At 38.7% G+C, this 25,831-nt stretch overlaps 3 protein-coding genes across 9 annotated transcripts in view; 1 reads left to right on the forward strand and 2 right to left on the reverse strand.

Annotated features, from left to right (window-relative positions):
• The window catches only part of PKD2L2 (polycystin 2 like 2, transient receptor potential cation channel), a 50,621-nt gene extending 45,667 nt beyond the window's left edge, over nt 1-4,954 (reverse strand). For 3 of the 7 annotated variants that reach the window (XM_055286134.1, XM_055286137.1, XM_055286140.1), the window contains exons 1-3: nt 4,890-4,954; nt 3,857-3,958; nt 1,535-1,668 (exon numbers count right to left, since the gene is read on the reverse strand). In XM_055286134.1, coding sequence (XP_055142109.1) covers nt 1,535-1,668; nt 3,857-3,958; nt 4,890-4,920 — 267 coding nt within the window. In that variant the 5' untranslated portion in view covers nt 4,921-4,954. Of the gene's footprint in view, nt 1-1,534; nt 1,669-3,856; nt 3,959-4,889 lie in introns of those variants that run through there. The other 4 variants (XM_055286135.2, XM_055286132.2, XM_055286136.2 and 1 more) reach the window with 2 other exon arrangements.
• Nucleotides 4,955-5,028: 74 nt separating this feature from the next.
• Nucleotides 5,029-25,831, forward strand: part of KLHL3 (kelch like family member 3) — a 275,134-nt gene continuing 254,331 nt past the window's right edge. Inside the window, exon 1 of the mRNA XM_063642807.1 lies at nt 5,029-5,257. The gene's annotated coding sequence lies outside the window, so the exon portion shown is untranslated. The remainder of the gene's footprint in view (nt 5,258-25,831) is intronic.
• On the reverse strand, nt 6,544-24,431 carry MYOT (myotilin). Its single transcript, XM_055286147.2, has 9 exons — nt 23,465-24,431; nt 18,695-18,869; nt 17,084-17,185; nt 13,847-13,896; nt 12,611-12,743; nt 11,131-11,338; nt 8,188-8,353; nt 7,432-7,565; nt 6,544-7,217 (listed from the first exon to the last, which is right to left on the reverse strand). Exons 1-9 carry the CDS (start codon nt 23,818-23,820, stop codon nt 7,045-7,047), a joined length of 1,497 nt encoding a protein of 498 aa, XP_055142122.1. The 5' UTR covers nt 23,821-24,431; the 3' UTR covers nt 6,544-7,044.

Raw genomic sequence — 25,831 nt, forward strand, 5'->3', positions numbered from 1 at the left:
AAGCACTTTACAAGCATTAACTCATGGAATCCCATAGCCCTTCTTCTCTCCTTATATGAGTAAATTGAAAATTTTCTTCCAATACATGAGTATCAGAGCTGGTTATAGCCACACATCATGACTTCAAAGTTGTCTGTACCCCTCCTCCCAACCCTCCTCCCCGACTCTGGCCATGGTGCCTGCTACTCCTGGCTCTGGCCCTGGCTGATTGTTCTAAGATGAACCCAAGCCCAGGGTTCGTTTACTTCCTCCCTTTGTCTTCTCTGCCATTGGCCACGTACGTGCTTCAGAAAACACAATAACGAAGTGGCAAGGTGACCACCACTTCTTTTATTATTGTTTCCTATTTCACCTAGCCTAAACCAACTATCTAGGATCATTTAGCCCTCATCTCACACTTGCCCTCTTTCAGGAAATGACCCTGTCTCCTTGATAAGTTTCAAATTCCTGCACAGCATTCATGATATGACCTCTGTCCAATTCATAATTTGGCCTTTTCCACCTCATCTTCCATATGCTCACAATACCAAGCATAGCTCCACATGTAGAATTACTTATAGAACATATTGTTCCTTCTTCCTAAAATACCCATCCCTGATTCATGCTTCAAAATGCAACTAAATTGTCATCACCACTGGAAGCCTTCTCTGCCTTGTCCTTATATGCCCCAATGTGCATATGCCAGGTTTTGTGACCTGGGATAGCTGAAACTGCTGTCCCCTTAACTGTTCTTTCCTCATAATGTGAGCATGTTGCTATGTTAAATGTAATGGAAAAAGCAAGTCTATTCCACTGCTGAAGGAATGATTCCCGTACGTAAGTAAAAACACCATGAAATTATATTCTTATATGTATATTTTATTATATACTGTACCTTACTGTAACACATATAAACAGTAAAGGTTTTATGCCAAAACCACACATATTACACTTTCTGGGCAATTAAAGAAATTTTTAAGAGTAAATTTCAGTATACACAATTACAGACTAGATCCTAACCCTCATATAGTAGATGCGAGTCTTCTATTTAACAAATGAAATGAGAATGTCTAAAAAAATCAATGTTTTTTTTTTTTTTGAGATGGAGCCTTGCTCTGTTGCCCAGGCTGGAGTGCAATGGCATGATCTTGGCTCACTGCACCCTCCACCTCCCGGGATTACAGGTGGCTGTCACCATGCCTGGCTAACGTTTGTATTTTTTAGTAGAGACGAGGTTTCACCATGTTGGTCAGGCTGGTCTTGGAACTCCTGACCTCAGGTGATCCACCTGCCTTGGCCTCCCAAAGTGCTGGGATTAGAGGCGTGAGCCACCGTGCCTGGCCAAAAAAATTTTTTTAAAAATTACAAGAATAGTATCAAACTGAGAACACAGGCTTTCAAAAACACTTACTGGTTGGTTGTTTCTAATAGTTTAAGGAAATGACATTTATTTTTATTCATTCCTTCAAAAGATATTCATTGAGTGCCCACTATGTATGCCAAGGGTTCACGGACTACCTAAATGTACTTCATCCACAGTCACAAGATACTTTACCTTCCAAAAATCAGTTATGCTGCGAATAGACTTAAAGTTGGTTCTTTCTTCACCAGGCACAGAAGTGTCCAAAAATAGAGATGACATAACCTTGTTTAAGTAATACATATGTGGGTTTACCATCCCAAAAGTCACTAAGGAGAAGAATTTTTTGTTTAATAATTTACATTTAAAAACTCAGCTTATCAGGATTAAAAATGTTATATTTTGTTCTCAATTTTGAAAATTAAACTTTATTATTTTATCTAATTATAAAAGTAATAAAAAAATCTAAACTAGAAATATAAAAAGTAGGATGTGGTTTCTAGAATTAGTTTGGCAAATATTCTTCAGATATTTCTTTATGCATACACATTTATAAAGAAAATAATTTTATCTTTTTTTTTTTTTTGAGACGGAGTCTCGCTCTGTCGCCCAAGCTGGAGTGCAGTGGCGCAATCTTGGCTCACAGCAAGCTCCGCCTCCCGGGTTCACGCCATTCTCCTGCCTCAGCCTCTCCGAGTAGCTGGGACTACAGGCGCCCGCCACCACGCCCGGCTAATTTTTTGTATTTTTTAGTAGAGACAGGGTTTCACCGTGGTCTCGATCACCTGACCTCGTGATCTGCCCGCCTCGGCCTCCCAAAGTGCTGGGATTACAAGCGTGAGCCACCGTGCCTGGCCAATAAATAATTTTATCTTTACAAAAATGAGGACACATTATACACACCATTCTGCAAGTTGACTTTTTCTCTACATGAGAGTAAGGCAATGTAGTATGGTGAATGGTTAAGGTTACATGGACTTTGAATTCAGACAGATAAGGGTGTGAGTCCCATCACAGGGATAGTATCTCTTACCTCCTAGTTTTGTTGTGAGAAGTGAGATGATGTACACAGAATATTTTAAACTGTGTTTTGGTACACGATGAGTTTTTAAAAATATTAACTAGTGGCGGGGCGTGGTGTAGCACCTGTAATCCCAGCACTGTGGGAGGCCGAGGTGGGTGGATCACCTGGGATCAGGAGTTCCAGACCAGCCTGATCAACAGGGTGAAACCCCTGTCTCTACTAAAAAAATACAAAATTAGCCGGGCGCGGTGGCGCAGGCCTGTAATCCCAGCTACTCCTGAGGCTGAGGCAGGAGAATTGCTTGAACTCAGGAGGTGGAGGTTGCAGTGAGCCACTGTACTCCAGCCTGGGTGACAGAGCGAGACTGTCTCAAAAAAAAAAAAAAAGAAAAAAAATCACATTATAAATGGAAATTCAGGTTGCTTTATTAAAAAAAGTGTTCTTTAAAAATCTCTGAATAATGGGATTATAAATGATCTTTTTACTTACATTTTTACATTTTCCAAATGTTCTGTAGTAAGCATGTAGTTTTCATAAGTAAGCTTTTATAAAGCAGTCTAAGATATCTTAATTTATAAAGTTGCCTACAGTTATCTTTTTTTTTTTTCCTTGGGACAGGGTCTCAGCCTGTCACCCAGGCTGAAGTGCAGTTGTTGCAATCACAGTTCACTGCAGCCTCAACCTCCTGTGCTCAAGCAATCCTCCACCTCAGCCTTCCCAGTAGCTAGGACTACAGGAGTGTGCCACCACACCTGGCTAATTTTATAGTTGTCTTTTCAATCAAGAGCAGACTCAAACTCACCCCTACAACATCAATTAATTACTTAATTGCTATACAACTGCCAGTGTGTAGCACATACCAACATGAGATAAATGCTGCCAGTGAGCTTTCATCTACTGTATGTTGGGTGCCATCAAGACAAATGCTCTTTAATACTCCTCTTTGCATATTAAGCCAATGCTATTGACCCACAGGTAGGAGGAATGCAGGTTGAGATGTTTTCCTAGTCCTCCTTAATTATTTCCATTGACTCAGCACAAACATATTTTTTTAACTGCAATAGGTCAGTGAAAAGAACCAAGCTAATGGCAGACACCAAGATGAACTTTGGCCTCATTTGTACTTTATGAAACTCAGCTGATGTGTCTACATGACTCTAAACAAAATCAAATTGCAGTTGCCAACCCAAGGGATGAATTACGTTCAAGACAGAACTGCCAAATGAAAGGAATAATTATAATTCAATCAATATTGACTATGGAAGCTTCTTACATTTGCGATGTAAAATTTTGTCCCTTAAGAACTGAAAATAGTCAATTTCTAAATGAAATGAATCCAAATGAATTTAAGATTATGTTTAAATGGTGTCACTGTATTTTGAGTTTTAGTAGCCTGACAGCCTATGGTTTTGAAGTTTGTATGTTTTATTTTTCATCTCCACATTTTAACTTCTTAGTTCAAACAAACAGCATCTTCATATCTGTGTACTTACATATACATAGGTTTATTAAAAAAATAAAGTAGAGTAACAATTCCTGAAGTGTGGTTGTAATTTCTACTTCCTTTCTGTAATGCAGCTTATGTTTCGAAGCCCCTGTGAGATATAAGACAAAATTTTTCTTTACATCATTATGTAATTTATGTTTATAAGTGACAATAATGGAAAAACCACAGCCACTTTTAGTCCTTACACTTCGGGGAGGAAAGCTCCAATAGCTTCTGGCTATTTTTCAATTCTTAGTTTTACAAGGCAGGGATAATTTTTTTACTATATACTATTAATAACAGATTTTTTTTGAGACGGAGTCTAGCTCTGTCGCCAGGCTGGACTGCAACCTCCGCCTCCCGGGTTCAAGCGATTCTCCTGCCTCAGCCTCCCGAGTATCTGGGACTACAGGCACGCGCCACCATGCACGGATAATTTTTGTATTTTTAGTAGAGATGGGGTTTCACAGGATGGTCTCGATCTCTTGACCTCGTCATCCGCCCGCCTCGGCCTCCCAAAGTGTTGGGATTACAGGCGTGAGCCACTGCGCCCGGCCACTAACAGATTTTATATTATGATGTCTTCTCGCCAGTCTTAAGATGAAAAAGCAAAATACGAAACAAGCAAAACCTCTCATCTGTCCTAACCGTTTTCTCCACCCTCAATACAGCTTCCTAGGAAGGCTGGTTTCTGCTGCAGGGGGGAAAAACACCCCGGCTTGAATTCTGTCAAGGTCACGACTCCCCAGATCAACCAAAGACTTTAGAGACCGGCCTAGCGACGGTCACTCGACAGCAGGTGACAACGCCCAGCTCAAGCCTCCGGCAAGAGGCGAGCGCCACCTCATTCAGGGCTTCAGTTTTCCCGTCTGTGCAATGGGACCATCTGTCCCTCTCCGCTTCTCCAGGGGAGGCTGTGAGGGCTAAAGGTATCGGCAGTCACAATTCTCAAATGAATTTGGGGCCGCAGAATTCCTTTCAGGGTGTCTGGAACTGCCAAATCGCCCCTGTCCCTCCCACTCCTTAAGAGGACCCCTCACCGCCTCGGTGCCACCTTGACGCCTCAGCCATGGCGGACCTGCACTACCCGCCCGTTCATTCGCCTGGGGCCGCGGCGCTTGCGTGCTAGTCTCGCGGCGCGCGCCGCCCGGCTCTGACGCCTGCGCGAGCCCCCAGCTCCTCCAGGGCTGCGAGCTACTCGACGAGTCGTCAGCGCGGCTGCGCTGCAGGAGCCGGGGAGGCCCTTCGCCCGAGGCGGGCTGCGGGGGTCTGGTGCGGAGGGCCAACTTCTGGGAATAACCTGGCTGTGGGCCTAAAAATCGTAGTTATTCATTATCACGGGCTTCTCTTTCTCGAATACCTTTAACATTTATCGCCTTGTTAGTCTCCACATCCACCTCCGTGAAAGGTAGGTATTTTTGCCCTCATTTTAGGCCTGAAGAAACCGAGAAGCTAAGAAATGAAATAATTCACTGGAAGTTGGGGCCAAGTCTGTTGGATGCCCAAGCCCAAATTCCTAACCGTGACCCCACGCTGCTGCTGCTGCTGCTGCTGCTGCTGCTGCTGCTGCTACTTGCAGAAACTGGTTATTAACCGAGAGCTGTTGCTGGAAGTAGCTTCCACTCCCCTGCCCCCCTGATGTAAAAATAGATGAAAAACTCTGCAGTGATTATGTGAAAGGGCAGGCCAACACAGGAGTCCTGGGGCCCAGACCCACATCCGACCCAGAAGCTTTGCAAAGATGAGAAGGTTGGTAAACCAGCTATAGAAAAGGCCAAACTAATTTGGCTGTAAATTAAGGCAGCCAAAAGCCCTCCAGGATATAAGACCAGGACGGATTCTGGTGTTGATAAAAAGGAAAATAAAATGGAATCCAGTCCAAAGGCCTCAGGGAAACCTGCAAAGAAAACCACTAAACAGTTTTGAAAGTAAAAGATAAAGCCACTTTTGTTATTTCCCTGAAAGAGATGTAGACTGCTGTCGATAAATGCTGTTTTATGTGTAGATAAAAAGCAAAACTGGGCCACACAGTAGTGAGGGTCAAAAACTACCATTGATGAGAGGAACAGGAGAGGGCTCGCAAAAGGCTGATAGCCAGTGAACTAGAGGCCCGAGAGGAAAAAAAGCTTTAGAATAGTTTTAACAAAAGGATTTGAGCTTTCCTGTACTGGGACTCTCAGCTGTTCACAAAATTATGCTTTCTAAAGTAACAGATTATCTGAAATTGAAATTATTAGAGGAAAAACACCCATATATAGGTATTCAAATTTACATAATAATTATTTTTTTTAGAGATGGAGTCTTACTGTATTTCCCAGTCTGGCCTCAAACTCCTGATCTTAAGGGATCCCCAGCTCAACCTCTCCCAGCAGCTGGGACTACAGGGCTGTCAAATTTACATTAACTGTGAGAATTAAGCAGGTAACCTCTAGAGACTATTCTTATTCCTTTGAGCATAACAGACTGAAAAATCCTTAAGAATTAGAAACCTATTTGGTTAAAACAAAATCACAAATTCAGTAGATTCAGTCATGATTTAAGTTATTGTGATTGCCTTTGAACTGCAAACCATGGAAAGTCTAGCTTAGTTTCTAGAGGAATTGGCTGAGCTGTAAGTGAGCTTCACACTCTTCTAGAATATAACATTGCTCTTTTGGAACTTGTTATTCATAGGTTTTGCCGAGTGGAGTTTTATTTTACAGATCTAGACTTTTGTGAAGAGGAGACAGTCCGTTTTAAATATTTGAATTTTATTCTCTTTTGACATAAAACTGTGGAACACTCAGATAATCTATACCATGTTAGTATTCCTACAAGAGAAAACGGGTAAAACAGTATTTAGAAAGCAGTACCAGTAAACGTTATTACAAGTATTAGATGTGTTTAAAAAGTTGATACTAATTTATAACCTGTAATTGTTAAATGTGCATGACTTAAATGTTAAAATCCTGTATTTTAAGATAGTCTTCTACAGTTACAAATCCATATACCCAGATTTCCTGTAGGCTTCACAAATGGGAGGGGTACATAGAATGTGCAAGAGTCAAAGGATAAATAATATTATAAATATATATTAACTATATTACCTAATTAAAACCATAATCTGTTAATACAGCTATGGATTAATTTCAAAAAAATGTAATCAAATATATTACTAATGGTGTAGTTGGCTGTTTTCCAATGTTGGTAAAGTTATTAAAGTTCTTCACTTTCATAGAGTCCAGACTGAGCTGCCAAACGCTGAAATTCTCCTTCTGGGTTAAAAGCTTGTTTTACATTCAAACCTTTCCCATTAAGTGCTAAATATTTGCTGAATGTTGGTCGAACCCGTAACTGCTTAGGAGCTGGAAGAGTTTGGTTTGGACGTGCTGAAATAGATCACATAAAAGTTGGTTCAGAAAACCTGTTTTAACCAAATTGGTCACACTAGGTATTTATTATCAGACAGGAAAAGAAAAAAGAACCAAAACTGATTATATATGGGAAAATCTCTCAAATTTTACACTCTGGTGGGATTTGCATTTCTTATTAAATCTTCCTAGTTAAATCCCTTGTAATATTTTGGTTAATAGTATGACATACCTGTAACGTCTAATCTTGTGTTACATGTGGTCACTCCAGCTTCATTAACTGCTGACACAGTATACCACCCAGCATCTTTCTTGTTTACGTCTTTTATCAGTAAAGTAACTCTTCCAGTGTTATCTTGATATAAGCTGAAAAAAAATTTTTAAGAAATGAAAGTACAGGAATTATTTCTGTGAAGTGGATGTCTCTGACCTACAGTCAGACTAGGAAGAAAAAAACATTTGAAAATTCCAAAGCTGTATCTATTTATTGCCAAATAGCTATTGGTTTTCTTGAATTAAACATCCTCCCTTGGGTGCTGTCTCCCTCTGCTCTTCAATCTGTCCCCTAATGGTCCCTGTCATTCACTCCGGTGTGTCTGTGTTTGTATTTATGGTATAGGGGAATGGAGGGGTCCTGACCTGTTCTCTTATCTGTCTCCTACCTCCTCCTTTGTTTAATAAAGGCTGAAGCTTTTTGTAAAGAAAAAAAAGAAAACATCCCCCTTTAATCTTGTTTGAGCCATCTTTCATCATCGTTGATAAAAAGATAAATCCTAGTCTACTTTGTGCCTTACATTTCTGATTAGTGGAATCTGGCTTACTGAAGTTTTCTTATATTTTTATCTAATATATATTTTATTACATTATTCTTTAGTGTTTTAAAAACTAGACAAATTGAGATAAATGCATGCCATTTATAATGCATGTTAAAAAGTATAACTGGATTCACCCAAATAAACTATAGTAAGTCTAGAAATACATATCCTACCTTATTCGGTCAGTGTTGAATTGTACCATTTCATTATTTCTTTTCCAGAAAAGCTTTGGTGGAGGTATAGCCGAGATCTGGCATTCTAGTTTCACTGAATCTCCCTCTAAAACTTTTTTGCTCTGTGGTTTGTAGATAAACATTGGTGCTCTTTTATGTTCTTTTGCTATATATTAATACAAAAATTCAAGTATTTGAAATATTATAAAAAAGGTATTAAATCAAACCAAGGTATTATGAAATTTGTACGTTGATATTAAAATGTTAAAAAGCAACAGCAACAGAATTAGAAACTTTTAGTTAAAAAGACATGCAATGCTATTTTATTATACCATTCAGAATTCTAAACTCTAATGTAATGATTCATTGAACTGATAATCAGATAATTATATTTCATTCAAATTGAAGTCATATTTTTTTTTTTTTTTGAGACGGAGTCTCCCTCTTTTGCCCAGGCTGGAGCGCAGTGGCACGATCTTGGCTCACTGCAACCTCTGCCTCCCAGGTTCAAGGAATTCTCCTGCCACAGCCTCCTGAGTAGCTGGGATTACAGGCGTGCACCACACCCAACTAATTTTTGTATTTTTTTTAGTGGACACAGGGTTTTGCCATGTTAGCCAGGCTGATCTCTAACTCCTGGCCTCAAGTGATCTGCCCACCTCAGCCTCCTAAAAGTGTTGGGATTACAGTCATGAGCCACAGTGCCTGGCCCAAATTTAAGTTATATTCTTTATCATCTCATCTACAGGGAGGCAGCATGAGTGATGGAAAGAGTATCAGACAACTTGGGTTCAAATTACCTATTGGCTCCATGAGCCATGCCAAATTGGTAAAATTTTGTTTAGTTTCTCTGAGTCTCAGTTTTATCTATTGTTTTTTTTTTAAAAAAAATCCAGATAGTAGTGACTGTTGTGTCTACCACACAAAATAATTGTAAGGAACAAATGAGGTAATAAACGAAGAGATACTTTGTAAACTGTGAAGGAATATGGGAATATCAGTAATTATTATGACCTTATTTTCAGCTACCTGATGGGAGAGAGGAAACGATGGTTCAGTACCATAACCCTGGTTTTTCTGAAGGAGAAATGAGATTAAACAGATGGCAGCCAAGATCTCTTTCAGCTCTACTATTGTAGTATTTCTGAAGCCATTGGTACAAATAGGATTTGCCTAAACTTTAATCACTTAAATTGTATGTGTTTTTGAAAATTTCCAGCTGACTAGTTTTTCCCTGAGATTGAGGCCCTTTGATATATTATAGAATAATCTTAAAGATTTTGTATTGATCTGGGTAGAATATAAACTCAAGAAAATAGTTTATCCTTTAACCTGATCAAACTTCTGTATAATAAACAGTGAATTATAGCAAAATATCTCTTATGCAATATACAATGACTTAAAGTATTAAAAATGTGGTATGGGTTGAGTATCCATTATCTGAAATGCTTGGGACCAGAAGTGTTTTGGATTTCTGATTTTTTTTTTTTTATTTTAGAATATTAGCGTTATACTAGTTGAGCATCCTTAACCTGAAAATCCAGAATGCTCTAATGAACACTTCCTTTGTGTGTCATGTCGATTTTGGGGCATCTTAAAGATTTCAGATTTTTGGATTAGGGATACTCAACTTGTATATTTAAAGCACTTAAAGTATAAAATTTAAAAACCACACACTAGTTTTATAAGAACTGCTCTACTTAAGACAGATTTGAGACATAAATGTAGCCCTACCTGTTTTCTAAAGCAAGTAGGCCTGTTTTGGTTATAATTAGACATTAGTTTCCTAGTAAAAAGGACATAGTCTAAGGCTAAAAGTTGATATTTACTCTTGATTTTTTAAGAAATTTTTTTAAACAAGGTCTCACTGTGTCACCCAGGCCGGAGTACAGTGGTGCAATCATAGCTCACTGTAACCTCAAACTCCAGGCTCAAGTTATCCTCCTGCGTTAGCCTCTCTAGTAGCTGGGACTATAGGTGTGCACCACTATGCCCAGCTAATTATTTTTTGTAGAGACAAAGAAGATCTTGCTATTTGTTACCCTGGCTGGTCTCAAACTCCTTGGCTCAAGTGATCCTTCCACCTTGGCGCCTCTTTTTTTTTTTTTAATTAATTAATTAATTAATTTTTTTTGAGACGGAGTCTCGCTCTGTCGCCCAGGCTGGAGTGCAGTGGCGCAATCTCGGCTCACTGCAAGCTCCGCCTCCCGGGTTCACGCCATTCTCCTGCCTCAGCCTCTCCGAGTAGCTGAGACTACAGGCGCCCGCCACCACGCCTGGCTAATTTTTTGTATTTTTAGTAGAGACGGGGTTTCACTGTGGTCTCGAGCTCCTGACCTCGTGATCTGCCCGCCTCGGCCTCCCAAAGTGCTGGGATTACAAGCGTGAGCCACCATGCCCGGCCATTGGTGCCTCTTAAAGTGTTGGGATTGCAGGCCTGAGTTACTATACCCAGCCTACTCTTCACTTTTAAACTATGTATTTAACGTTTGACAGATTATGATAATTCTGTAATATTATGAGTCAGATTGGTTATTTGTATTATCCTCGTTTTGGAAAAACAAAGACTAGAGAAATGATTAGACTAAGATTTTCATTTTGAGACTCTATAGTTACATCTAGAAATGCTTATGCTTCCTTATTTGGTTTGTCTAAAATTGTATGATTTATTTTCTCTCCAGAAAAGCTTTGGTGATAGATCTGTCATTCTAGTTTCACTGACTTTCCTTTACATATCTATGTATATATGTGTGTGTGTATATGTGTGTGTATATATATATATATTTTTTTCCTGTGGTTTGTAGATAAAAATGGACATTCCAATAGATTGTGTAGACATTAACCTTAAATATGAAGTCCGCTGGGCTTTTCTTTTAAAATACTTTCTTTTTTTCAATACTTCTGGATTTTAAGGAATTTTCAAGGGTCTCCTTGGAGGCTTACCAAGGACATCCAGCTGCACAGTGAAGGTGGCTTCTCCTGCTCTATTCTTGGCAACACATGCGTAAGCCCCTGCGTCTGAAGCTCTGACTACTTCAAAGATGAGTGAATGAAAACCCTTCTCAGACACTATCATTTTGTGCAAATCATCTGATTGAACCGGTCTTCCATTTAGATACCATGACACATCAGGAGCTGGCAGTCCGCTCACCTAGAAAGAAAAACACAAGGAGATGGCAGAATTTTAAAGTATTGCGTCACTGAAACCTATTTGTCCATATATGAATTTAAACAGTTCCCGTATCTGAGTGGGTTTGTGATTGAAATGCAAAGCAAGAGCTCAAAAGGTATTTACAATTTTTTAAACAAAACATTGGAAATTAAGATCCTTGAAATACAGTATTTTTAGACTGTCTTAAACCATAACTCTTTTACATGCAACCTCAGTCTCTTTATGAACTCTCAATTACTATATTTAGAACATTAATTTATGTTACATTGGTTTCCATAAGGAATATAGAAGTCATATTGCTTTTCTGGCTAAACGTGACTGCAAATGAAGTCCCAGAGGCACATATATATGAGGCTTACTGATCTAATGAGTAATTTTCTAAAACAGAGTGTTCTTGAGCTATAGTTTGGCATATAAATGGCAATTTGTTTAGTGTTTTTACATAAACTGTTAACAATGGAATCCAAAGCTTTAACACTAATGAGTTCATAAGGAATCTGTAAAAAAATTTTTATAAGGAAAAGTTCTCCAAAATAAGGATAATACAAATATAACCTCTTCTAAAGAGCTTTTCTAGTCTGAGGGACTCTTTTAAGCCAAGAGAAAGCAGGGTGGCTTGAATTTCTTGATAGAGGAGAATTGGAGAGACACTATACTTTAAGGCTGGGCACAGTGGCTCACGCCTGTAATCCCAGCACTTTGGGAAGCCAAGGTGAGTGGATCGCCTTGAACCCAGGAGTTCTAGGCTAGCTGGGCATGGTGGCACGCGTCTGTAGTTTCAGCTACTAGGGAGGCTGAGGTGGCATGATGGCTTGAGCCTGGGAGACAGGTTGCAGTGAGCTGAGATTGTGCCATTGCACTCCAGCCTGGGTGACAGAGCAAGACCCTGTCTCAAAAAAAAAAAAAAAAAGGCATTATACTTTAAAAATTATATTGTTCTGATAGTTTCACTTATAAAAATATTTATTAGGTATATGTGTTTACTCAATCCTCATAATTTTTGGGGTATTTGTTATCCCATTTTACAGATGAGGAGACAAAAGCACAGAGAGGTTAAATGACTTGTCTAAGGTTGCTTAGCTGGAAGATGGCAGAGCCAGAATTCAAACCCACATCAGTTTGACTTCAGAATTTGTGTTCTTGTCCATTGTACGTACTGCTTTGCAAGCTATGAAGTAGGAAAAGGACATTTTTCAAAACTTAGTATCCCATTGTTAATTTTACCCCAGTACTTTTGAACTCTTCTCTTACTTTGAAGTCCATTCTGCAGAATCTTCCTTCATCAATCGACATGTTCTCTGGCACTTGAATGAAACGTGGTGGGTAAAATTTCTCCTGGATTGCATCCTGATCATTCACATTTCCCCTTGAGGATGATCTACTTCTACAAGAATATGTTGGTAACAACTATGCGTAAATATTATCATTGCTTTTCATTTTGCACAAATATAGTTTAGCCATCAATTTTTTTTTCAATGGAGTTTCACTCTTGTTGCCCAGGCTGGAGTACAGTGGCCCAGCCTCAGCTCACTCAGGAGGCTAAGGCAGGAGAATCACTTGAACCCGGGAGGCGGAGGTTGCAGTGAGCTGAGATCGCGTCGCTGTGCTCCAGCCTAGATGACAGAGTGAGAGTCTTTCTCAAAAATAAATAAATAAAAATATCCAAATTAAGTTTTTGACGTTTTTCTATAGTGGTGGTGTGAACGTGTATATAGTTAATATTCAGAGATGTCGTATTTCAGTTATACCAACCTCTGCCCCTTGGGTTCAAGCGATTCTCCTGCCTCAGCCTCCCGAGTAGCTGGGATTACGACATGTGCTACTACGCCTGGCTAATTTTGTATTTTTAGTGGAGATGGGGTTTCACTATGTTGGTCAGCCTGGTCTTGAACTCCTGACCTCAGGTGATCTACCCACCTCGGCCTTTCCAAAGTGCTGGGATTACAGGTGTGAGCCACTGTGTCCAGCCTAGCCATCAAATTTGAAACCACAGAATCTACTGTTTGATCTGATAGTGTAATAACAATGGAGAGAGGCCTTAGGGCTGTATTTACCTGTGGCATATTTGATGACTATTAGAAATGGTAGCAATTTAGAAACATCTGGTACAAATTGTACATCTTAGCTTCTCTTTTACAGTGCCATGAATTGATGAAGAAATGGTCTATTAAAATGCCCAGTACCCAGTGAATTATTCTTACCACCAAAGATTGTATAATTAGAATTGGGTCTCCATTGTCATGAAAAAATTGTTTAATATAGAAGCATGATCCTGGCTTATTTGACCAAAACATTAAAAAGTTCCCCTGTGATAGTTTTGATAATTAACGTCAAAATTTTGGCCATCTTCTCATACATTTGAAAATACGCATTGTATTTTTTAAAAGGTATAGAGTAGGCTCGAGGGCTTTATAAATATTACATTTTTAAGCTGAAAATATTTTAGATAGGAAAACATACATTTCTTTAAAATTAAAAAATTTTTACCTTACTTGTGATGTAGGAACTTGCAGCCGCGCATGTTCTGAGTTGTGTAGCTTGAAATTAAAACAAAGTAAGAATGTTTAAATGCAATTGTTAGCTTGAATGAAGCAGAATTAAGTAGTTATAGTTGAAAGGAACATTCCTATTTTGGCTGTATTTGAACAGCGCTGGTAAGTTCTATATATTCAGCTTTTAAGCACTTAAAGTACAGTGCACTGACATACTACCACTCTAGCAAGAAGCCCAGAATTAATAGGACTATTCAACAAGTATTATTTATGAAAATTAGCTAGACTTGGAATTGATGGTGGTTCATTTTTCAGATGACTATTTTATGACAAAGGATGATGTGTCTCCCTGGTGCATTTGAAATGGGAGCACAGAGTACAGATTGTCCTTTAGTAAAACAGGAATAGACATGAAGTCACTTGTATTGGCAGTAGCTACAGGGTATTATGCCTGCTGCTCAAAAGTGGCACCAACAGCAGTAAACACATAATAGACTGGAAAATTCTTCTCTTTTTAGCTCGTGGCACAAAATCCTGATGGACTCCACGAAAGGTATGTGTAGAGCTTTGAAAAAGCTTTGTAAAATAGCATTAATTCCTGTTTAATAAAGTTATATTTAAGCAAACATCTTTTAGGATTTATATCCGAACACCAGAAAATTATTTCTATTTGAGAATAAAATCAGGGATTTATGAAAATTATGAGAACTAATTGATTAAGTAGTGTGTATTTTGCGTTTCACTGTGCTTAGCACAGTGGGAGATACAAAGTGGAAAATACAGTCCCTACCCAAAGCTGTGTAGGAGCACACAAAATCTGAGTACAAATAATTTGCTTTGGGAATGAATCTATTTAGCTAATGTATTTTGTCATTTTTAAGGCAAAAGTCTTACAACTCTGTAACAATTTTTGGCTAGCCTTAAGGTTCTCTAAGCAAAATACCAAAACAACTGGTCAATTCAGTGATCAAACAAATCAACTAATTTTTTGGTAAAGTAAAAGTAATCCAATTAAAAATATCCAGGCTCCGCACAGTGGCTCACGCCTGTAATCCTAGCACTTTGGGAGGCCAAGGCAGGCGGATCACGAGGTAGGGAGATCGAGACCAACCTGGCTAACACGGTGAAACCCCGTCTCTACTAAAAATACAAAAAAAAAAAAAAAAAAAAAAATCCGGGTGTGGTGGTGGGTGCCTGTAGTCCCAGCTACTCGGGAGGCTGAGGCAGGAGAATGGCATGAACCCGGGAGGCAGAGCTTGCAGTGAGCCGAGATCGCGCCACTGTACTCCAGCCTGGGCGACAGAGCAAGACTCCGTCTCAAAAAAAAAAAAAAAAAAAAAAAAGATCAACCATCATCAGTATGATATTGCTTTGAATAATTCCCGTAATAGTGATGAGTTTGTGTCTCATTTTTGCTATAATCTTCCATACCAAGTGCAGAGCCCAACATACAAGTAGGTTCTCCATGTAAATTAGTTGAATGAACGAATTAATGAACTGTTTAGTAGCCAAAAATAAATTTAAGTTCTCTTTTCAGTTTCTAGTTCTTGCTCTGGTAGACCCTCTTCCATCCTTTTTAGTAGGTGTAGTTGCATCAAACAGAACCAAAAACTTAATTTCAAAGGCCAGGTCTGGTGACTCATGCCTGTAATCCCAGCACTTTGGGAGGCTGAGGTAGGTGGATCACTTGAGCTCAGGAGTTTGAGACCAGCCTGGGTAACACGGTGAAATCACCATCTCTGCTAAAAAATACGAAAATTAGCCAGCACAGTGTGCGCACCCATAGTCCCATCTATTTGGGAGTCTGAGGCATGAGAATCACTTGAACTTGGGAGGTAGAGGTTGGAAAAAAACTGAATTTCAGTTTTCTACATTTGGAAGCTAGGAATACTTATGTTCCTGGTTTAATCTCTTTGGCTCCCAGTTTCTTGTGGACTTTTTGGAGGGAATGAAAGGTAACTACGAAGGAAGAAAGAGTGCTAACGTTCAGTCTACCTGTCCAACTGAACATTTTTCTTTTTTCTTTTTTTTTGTTTGAGATGGAGTCTCTCTCTCTCACCCAGGCTGGAGTGCAGTGGCGCGATTTTGGCTCACTGCAACTTCCATCTTAGGGGTTCAAGTGATTCTTCTGCCTCAGCCTCCTGAGTAGCTGGGACTACAGGTGTGGGCCACCACACCCAGCTAATTTTCGTATTTTTAGTAGAGACTGGGTTTCACCATGTTGGCCAGGTTCCCCTCGATCTCTTGACCTCGTGATCCACCCACCTCGGCCTCCCAAAGTGCTGAGATTACAGGCATGAGCCACTGTGCCTAGCCACCAATTGTACATTTTTCTTTGGGGTTAAGTTTACTCGTTAAAATCAAGTTGAGGCCAGGCGTGGTGGCTCATGCTTGTAATCCTAGCACTTTTGGAGGCCAAGGCATTCCAGCCTGGCCAACACGGTGAAACCCCATCTCTACTAAAAATACAAAAATTAGCTGGGCCTGATGGTGTGCGCCTGTAATCCCAGCTACTTGAGAGGCTGAGGCAAGAGAGTCACTTGAACCGGGGAGGTGGAGTTTGCAGTGAGCTGAGATTGTGCCACTGCACTCCAACCTGCCTGGGTGACAGAGCAAGACTGTCTCAAAAAAAAAAAAATCGATCAGGTGCAAACCTGTGGGATATGCCACCATAAAGTTAATCCCTTCTTGGAAAGGATATGTTTGTTAATCTTAGAACAATTACTCATGAGGGGTTTTTTTTTGGTTTTCAGAAAGCATTTTTTGAAAACAGGAATATAACAAAAGGAATTGGATGTTTCATTAGTACCACAAGTATATTTTAAAACATTGAAATGTTAAACAGCTTATGAGAAAGGTTATAATTGCTTTCATTTATAATCTTAATTTCTGTCCTATTGGAGGTTCACAACCCATATATTCCCTGTCCGTGTAGACACTATAGAGAGTCCTATGTCTAACTGATCCATAAATGTCCTGATAAAAAATAATGCCATTAGACTTCTTGTGTTTTGATTTTGTGACATTGTGTATCCAGGTATTAGAACTACCAGAAAATGGGGTAAAATGTGGTAAAATTATATATATATGTTTATCATGGCCTCTTTATGTATCCAATGGTGGATGGAACTGACCGACTTTTATTTCAGATGCTATTTGTAAGCATTTAGAAAAGCAGACATTTAAAAATCGCACAGAATAAAAATACTCCACTTAGAGCATTTTAATTTACCTGCGAGTCTTGTGCACCACTGTCATCCTGAGCTTGAAACACGGCAGCTGCATTCTGTGGTCCTAGCAATCTGCGAGCCATCTTCTCTTCATATGTTAGACGCTTTAGAGAATTTATTGAGACAGTAATTAGATTTAATAAAAGATGTTTGTACAGGTTTACCTTAAAACCACTACTATAGGTCAGAACTTCAAAGAAGCTTAGTTCTATCTATTGAATGATAGATTCTATGTTTTTTTTTTTTTTTTTGGAGATGGAGTCTTACTCCGTCTCCCAGGCTGGAGTGCAGTGGCACGATCTCGGCTCCCTGCAACCTCCTGCCTCCTGGGTTCACGCCATTTTCCTGCCTCAGCCTCCTGAGTAGCTGGGACTACAGGTGCCTGCCACTATGCCCAGCTAATTTTTTGTATTTTTAGTAGAGACTGGGTTTCACCGTGTTAGCCAGGATGGTCTTGATCTATTGACCTTGTGATCCACCCGCCTTGGCCTCCCCAAGTGCTGGGATTATAGGCGTGAGCCACTGCGCTCGGCTGATTCTATTTTTTTTTTAAGTCTTTTCTTCCATTCAAAGCATTTTCCTTCTGTTCTAGTACCATTTCCCTCACTTGCAGTAAAGGTTCACTTAGGCTTTCTTTTTGCTCCTATGACAGGCAAGCATAATCGCTCTTAAATAAGGATCTCCTAAGTAAAGGGAAATTCAACCCTTTCCTCCATTGTTCTGCATGTTCCAGTCAGCTTTGTTTTTGAATATAATACTTCATGTGCTCACATTCAGAAGTAATTTTTATTTAATTTTAATTAAATGATTTTTGAGACAGAGTCTCACTCTGTCGCCCAGGCTGGAGTGCAGTGGCACAATCTTGGTTCATGGCAACCTACGCCTCCTGGGTTCAAGCAATTCTCTTTTCTCAGCCTCCTAAGTAGCTGGAACTACAGGCGCATGCCACCCCACCTGGCTAATTTTTTATTTTTAGTAGAGATGGGGTTTCACCATATTGGTCAGGCTGTTCTCAAACTCCTAACCTTGGTGATCCACCTGCCTTGGCCTCCCAAAGTGCTGGGATTACAGACATGAGCCACTGCACCCAGCCAGAAGTAACTTTTATTAAATGAGCACTGAATATTTGATTGTACTAACTTCTGATTGAGAGCAGTCCAACTGATAGGCTAAATGTATTTGTATTAAAGGCATATAGTACTGTTTAAAGATAAGTTACTAATATAATATACACAATAAGGACTACATAATAAGAATTATAGCAATGATTACCTGTCAATATTATACATCAAAGTACACTAAGTTGACTTGACAGTAATTCCTAATAGTTATTTGGGCATCAGACATATTTTATGAGAGGGTAATATTTAATAACAGAAAAATTTCGTTGAACCATTCAGATACATTTTTCATTTGCTTCATTCTTTTACTATTGTAAACCAAGAGGTGATTTCATGCAGAGAGAAATGGAATAGGGCCCAAATATTCCTTCTTTTTATATAATCTTATTCCTTGCTGATATATGGACCTAGATCTGTGAGACAGAACTTCCTTATTAAAATTAGCTTTTATAGTTTAATTGGCCTTTTGTACAAAATAGACATCTTGCCCACTTGATTTCCATTATGAAGAAGGGTGTCCTTGCATTTCAGCTTTCTTTCCAAATCTTGAATCAAAGCTTCTTTTGATCCTTGTATTTCGTGATCAGGAGTTCTTGGTGTGGGCTTAGCATTTGCAGTTTGGGATGGCTTAGCATTTACAGGTTGGCCAGCTGAGAATTGTTGATAGCTTTAAAAAGGAAAAAGAAAATATTTTTAAAAAGAAGGTCTTGGCCTCATTTTGCAAGTTACCTTTAGATATGTTGAGTTTACCACTTAGTACTACTAGTATTATTAAAAACAAATTGCCCTAATAACAGTCAAGAAATATTTTATAAGAATGGTTACTATCTTTTTTTTTTCCTTTTGGCAAATGGAAATTAAGTGTCAGGAGGAAGAATTTAGAATAGACATAAGGAGGATGTCCTTCCTTGAAGATCTTCCCTAAGGAATGTGAGAGTAAGTCTAGTTAATGGCAGCTTGAGAGCTCTTCCAATCTTACGACCAATTTCTTTAACAAAATTTTTTTTAGATTCCAGGAGTACATGTGCAGGTTTGTTACATGGGTATATTGTATGATGCTGGGGTTTGGCCTTCTAATGATTCTGTCACCCAAGAGGTGAACACAGTACCTGATAGGTAGTTTTTGAACCCCTTTCCACCTCCTTCTCCGCTTTCTGCTTTTGGGATCTCCAGTGTTTATTGTTTTCATCTTTGTGTTCATATGTACCCAATGTTTAGCTCCCACTTATAAATGAGAACATGCTCTATTTTATTTTCTGTTTCTGTGTTAGTTTGCTTAGAATAATGGCCTCAAGCTGCATCCGTGTTGCTGCAAAGGACATAATTTTGTTCTTTATTACAGCTACGATGACCGAATTTCTTATTTGATTTATGGGTAGATATTAAGTGGTGGTGTGCTGGAGCGGGTTCATATGGGCTGATTTTTAGCATCTTTTCCCAGCTTCCTGTGATTTCATGTTATAGTTTGAAATTGGTTGTGGTGGAAGTATTTACACCAGGGAAATCAGTAAATATCACAAATAATGGCTCTTTCTTCCAATGATTGTTAGACATTTACCAGCACACCACTGGCTTTTAGTGAATAATCTTTTGCTTTGAATGGAGTCTACTGTTTACACAGTCATTGACTTTCCTGTAATTTCCAATTCCTATTAATTTCATATTCTAGGAAATCCAAGTATGGCACTATATAACAGCAAATAACTTCTAAAGTAATGACAGTTTCTTCAATACTGCTGAAGTGATTTTTAGAGAAAGAATGGGATGATTTGAGGAAGGAGAAAGAAATGTAAACTGGAAAAAAAGCAAATAAAGTCTTTATTTCAAAATTTGATCCTAAATTTTTTCTAGGATGTCCTTGCCCCTCCCGTATTTCCCTTGTTGATTCTGATAGAGGATAGGGTGGTATTTAGAGAGTCCCGTATTTTTAGATCTGTTAGGTAGCTCACATATATCACAGTACTTTATTCAGTTTTTACCTAGTTTATCCATTTAGAGCCCTGCAGGGGCTAATCTTTATTTTTAATTTTTATTTATTTTTTTGAGACGGAGTCCCGCTCTGTCGCCCAGGCTGGAGTGCAGTGGCGCGATCTCGGCTCACTGCAACCTCTGCCTCCCAGGTTCAGGTGATTCTCCTGTCTCAGCCTCCCAAGTAGCTGGGATTACAGGCACCCGCCACCATGCTCGGCTAATTTTTGTATTTTTAATAGAGACGGGGTTTTGCCATGTTGGCCAGGCTGGTCTCAAACTGCTGACCTCTGGTAATCTGCCTGCCTGGGCCTCCCAAAGTGCTGGGATTACAGGCTTGAGCCACCGCACCCGGCCTGCAGGGACTAATCTTTATTAATCTATTTAATGTGAGGAAACTAGCCACTGCCCTCAATGAGTGTTTTACCATTATTACAATAAATATTTTCTGGCTATCCAGATGAGACAATCTTGGTCTCTTCTCTGAAATGGTCCTTTCCAAATATTCTCAAGGATCATTAAAAGGACTTGTGAGCTAAGTAGAAATATATTTCTTCCAAGTAGGGCCAGAGTTTTAATTTTTACTGGCTTTGGGGACTTGGTTAGTAATCATTAGATTGTAAACATTCTGGAGAAAAAATATGTCTTATTTCTTATCATTATATCATTTATATCCATGAACACAGAGCATGGGTATAGGAGATACTATCAGTTGAGTGAATGAGTGATTTTCATAGTATTCAGGACACTCTATTGAAAGCTAATGATACACATTTCCTCTCCTGACATTTCAGGTCTTAAGATCTTCATGGTTGTCTATATAAATCTTTAAAGCCTGATTTATTCAGTTAATAGCCAAACAAAATGTTTTTTAAAATAGCGATTTTTTTTTTTTTAAAGATTGAATTCCTAGATCAAAGTGGCAAAAATCTCTTTGGCCTTATAGATCTCATATTTTTTCAATTGTATGGAATTATAATAGCCCACTTTTTTTTTTTTTGAGACGGAGTTTCATTCTAGTTGTCCAGGCTGGAGTGCAATGGCATGGACTTGGCTCACTGCAACCTCTGCCTCTGTCTGTCTCCCGGGTTCAAGCGATTCTCATGCCTCAGCCTCCCAAGTAGCTGGGATTACAGGCGCCTGCCACAACACCCTGCTAATTTTTTTGGTTGTTTTTAAGTAGACGCAGGGTTTCACCATGTTGGCCAGGCTGGTCTCAAACTTCTGACCTCGGGTTATCCGTCCACCTTGGCCTCCCAAAGTGCTGGGATTACAGGTGTGAGCCACATCTGGCCTAGCCTACTGTTTTTTTTTTTAATGCTAGCTTATCATCTTTATAAGTCACACATTTGTTAACATGAATTAGCATTAAATAATTGTTTTTAGACTTGTTATATCTGGGAAATTCTAAATATATCTGAGAAATCCTGAAGGATTATCAAAACCAATCCTGGGAATCACTGATGTATATGTAACCTCAGTCACTTTGTTCACTGAATACTCTCATTATTCCCAGTTTAGGTGGGCTAAGTGTTAACGACTTGATAAATGTTCCCATTTACAAACTAATAGTACGTTTGCACACTGCTTTGATAGGTCCTCCAGGCAAACTGGAGCCCATCAAAACAATGAGGGAGTTGTGCACAAATGTTCAAAGGGCCAGGGCTTTCCACTCTGTACAGCTGGACACAAAATGGGTATCAAGTAGCTATGGGAAGATTAAAGAGTTATCTGTGGTTGCTGAAAATGGAACAGCTGAAGTGGATCTTTCATCTCTGGTTTGGGGACCTCCTAGGCTTTATTTCTTATTATGTTTTTGCCTTTCTTTCTCATTTCTTAAGTGTTTGATAACTTCCTTTTCTGGGCAGTAATTTGAAATATGATTGAAAGACTTTACCAAGAAAAACAAAAAATTCTTTTAGATTTTAAAATGCTAATATAGGAAATACGGAAATAATAGAAAGCTAGATGGAAAATGATCATCTGGGTAAATGTAACCAAGAACGATCTATGTATTATGGATATAAAGGGAATTTGGGAGGGAAGAGAAAGAAAGGGCTCTCAATTATTAAAAATAACCTTTTAAAATATTAGGTTAAACCTGTGAGAATGCCATTTTTGTAGGTCAAAAACAGTTGACAATCAGCCATTTCAAATGGTTCAACTGAATATCTGTAGGATTCTAACAAATGTTTTTGGTTTTCTGGATTTTTATTTTTTAAAATATTGAAAAGGTTTTTTTCGCAAGTTGAATTGCTATAGGCAGTTCAACTAGATTTCCAAAGTTGTCACCAATAATAGGAGTTTGTAGAAAAATTAGCCTCTAGAGAAGACTGCGAGAAATTAGCAGAGTTGAGTGAATGTATTAGTAAGCCTGCAACAAAACATATTCCGTCAGACAATTTTTGGGATGCCTCTGATTTAATTCTCTGATGTTCCAGCCAGCCAAGGAACAGGAAAGCTAATAGCCTTTAGTTTGCATAAGCACAGGGTATTCAGTTCATGTTTTAAAAAAAGCATAACCACCATGTCCTTTTTCATATTAGGTTCTCCTAGGACAGTCTTAGGGTAGTGGAAATAGCACATGTTTGCATAAGGCCTCAGTATTAGTCCCTGTATTTAGATCAACCCAACTAATTTGAACAAGGTGTGGTTTTAATTACCAAATGAAACCTTAAGGTCATAAGCCTTCATCTATTCAGGCCTTCCTTCTTCTGATCACAGTAAGGAAAACGTATACATTCCAGGGTCTGAGTTCCAGATTTTTTTATCGGTTAATTTAAAAATTTTTCAGCCAAGTGGATATTCAGGATTAGAGGGGAAAAGGGATAGGAAGAAAAGACTGAGAAGAAACTTAATAGCCTCTGCTTATGTGAGAGGAAATCCTATCTGAAGAAGAGCAGACAGGTGTTCATCTTAACCGAACCCAGAACCAGAGGAATTAAATTTACAGCATGAGGAGCTTAGCTTAGAACTAAAGGAAAAGTTCATTGTTCTTGGGTATGTGAGAAATTATTTTTTTCAAAGATGGAAAATAATGGGTAAATAATTTTATGGGGTAATAGGTAATTGGATTCAGCGCAGCCTGGACACTGGAGAATGGTCAGATGACCTCTTATTGCCAGTACCCTGGTTCAGCATGTTCTAGTAGAACTATGGAATGAGACTGTAAGGTCACATTGCCTTTTTTGGATAGTAAAGAATGAACTGCAGCATACCCCCAAAACTCCTACCCCCTTGCAAACTCCTCAGATACAAGTTCACTGTACATGCGGTATATAAAAATTCACTTACTTGGAATCCATAGCGGAAGGGATTTTACTGCTATTGTAATCAGGCTGTGATGGTAATATGGAGCTGAGGAAGCTGGCTGGGGACTGGTTATAGGTGGTTGTAACCCTTTGGCCTGAGTTGGAGCCAGCAGGCTGCTGGGGAGAAGCAGGGAAAGCAGAGGAGGACATGGTGATGTGAGAGCTCAGTGTTGAGGAGGCAGAAAATCTTTGCTGTGTACACTGGCGGGGCTGGATGATAATGGAAGACTGTTTGGTCTGGCTAGAGAAGCTGGAGGTTTCTGGTCCAGGAGGCTGCAATCTGGAGCCACATGGGTTTTGGGACTGGATGAAGTGTTTTGGACGTTCGTAGTTAAACATGCTTAGTTGGTATATGGAAGATGAAGGCAAGTTATTACTATAATGATTTGTTCCTGGAAGGGTGGGGCCCTGAATTTGGGGCCACAAGCCTGGAATTACGGAAGGTTGTAAGGAATCAGAAGCAACCTTGGTCTGCTCTTCCTTGTTAAGGTCCTGAGAATACTGTGCTCCTGGCTTTGGTAGAATGAGCTTCTCTTGAAGAATATTGTTCCTTCAAAAGGAGAAAATAATTGTTACAATATTTGCTTAAACAATAACATTGTTTATTTGACGTCTTTCAGATCTTATGTGCTTTTTCTTTTCCTTTCCTTCCTTCCTTTGTGTGTGTGTGTGTATATATATCTTGCTTGATTGCCCAGGCGATCATAGCTCACTGTAGCTCCTCCAACTCCTGGGCACAAGCGATCCTTCCACTGCACCCTCCAGAGTAAGGACTACACATATAAGCCACCAGGCCTGGCTAATTTTTCTTTTTTTTTTTTCTTTCTTCTTTTTTTTTTTTTTTTCAATAGAGACAGGGTTTCACTATGTTGCCTAAACTGGTCTTAAACTCCTAGCTGCAAGCAATCCTCCCACCTCAGCCTCCCTTGGTGCTGGGGTTACAGGTATGAGCCACTGCACCCAGCTGAGTGGATTGCTTTTTAACCTTACAATTCATTGCTTCTTTTTCTCTCCTTGATTCCACATTGACCATATTACTAAACTAGATTTTAATTAAGGAGTGACTGTGTGTATATGTTTGTGTAGAATATATGTTACAGGCTGCATTCCAGAGCCACTTATACATTTTTCTGTTTTTATTATGTATTTTTAAACAGAATCATACGTTATAATTCTGTTATTTTTAGATTATACTTCATAGTTGTTGGTCTTGATGTTCTTTTAATTATTTAGAGTTTTACTTTTTATTATTTGTTTAGTATATATTTTAGACAAATTTTGTTTTTTGGTCTTTTTTTTTCTTTTTTTTTTTTGCCACACCTTTGGAGATCTCAGACTAATTTTGAAATTGCTTTAGCTCTTTTACTTTTTCTTTTCAAATGGCAAACAGGAAGCATAGAAGTAAATAAGACACATATGAAACTAGTCTATACCTTACCAAGAAAAGACAGGTGCCATTCCTCCTACTTAGCTCTGTAGTGGGCCTCCTGCCTTCCTACAGTACATCCTCATTTTTTTGTAGATGAAACATTTGCCATGAAAATCAACCTTGAAGGATTATATTTGCCTCTGATTTTTTTTCCATTAGTATGGTAAACCTAAGCGGGACTGTATATAGACATTACACACAAAGACTAGCCATATAAATTGTTTTAACACTAATCCTGTTTTCATTGAAAATATATCAGATACATTGATTCAAAATACATTTGCCTATTTTGTTTCATATAGTATAAGCCAATACTGAGATAATGACAAATCAAACTTTTAACTGAAAAATTAACCAAATTGTTTGTCATCATTGAAACAAAGTCTTGTAATTATTTTAGTTACAGTCTTGGATAAAATGTTAATAAAACTTATCCAGACCAAACAGTTTCATCCTAAATAATAGGATACTTTCAAAAAATAGTATTTCAAAGTTGCCTATGTAGAGTTAAATTAAAACTAGCAATTTTAGAAAAAAACGGAAATGTAATTCAGCTAAACAGCCAAGAGAAAGACGCTATTGAGAAAGAATACTTAAAAAGTTAAATATTCCTTAATTTCAAGTTTATGAACACAAATACATTAAACTAGAATGCATTTTAGAAATGAACTACTTTAGGCATTTAAATTGTTGGGGAAAACCATCCTGAAGGAGGGCCTTGAGTAGATCTAAAAAAAGAAAGTCTATTTCAAGGCAAGTAATTTTGTAGTTATCGGTTTATTCAGTCTGTTGCAGAATTGAATCCAGAGTTTGATGCCTAAATTTCTTTCTGGGCAGGTACATTATTGAGACTCATTTCAGATAGCAAGGAATAAACCACTTATGAAATAGTAGATATTTTCCAAAAACAGTTCTCTTTTT

Source organism: Symphalangus syndactylus, chromosome 7 (genome assembly GCF_028878055.3).
Source record: "Symphalangus syndactylus isolate Jambi chromosome 7, NHGRI_mSymSyn1-v2.1_pri, whole genome shotgun sequence".
Taxonomy (NCBI): Eukaryota; Metazoa; Chordata; class Mammalia; order Primates; family Hylobatidae; genus Symphalangus; species Symphalangus syndactylus.

Excerpts from the sequence above, each read along its gene's own strand:
- MYOT (XM_055286147.2), bottom strand. The coding sequence starts at position 23,820 with ATGTTTAACTACGAACGTCCAAAACACTTCATCCAGTCCCAAAACCCA. Across the intron at positions 18,870-23,464 it reads CCTTCCGCTATGGATTCCAA|CTATCAACAATTCTCAGCTG; the intron begins GTAAGTGAATTT and ends TCCTTTTTAAAG. Across the intron at positions 7,218-7,431 it reads CACAAGATTAGACGTTACAG|CACGTCCAAACCAAACTCTT; the intron begins GTATGTCATACT and ends GATCTATTTCAG.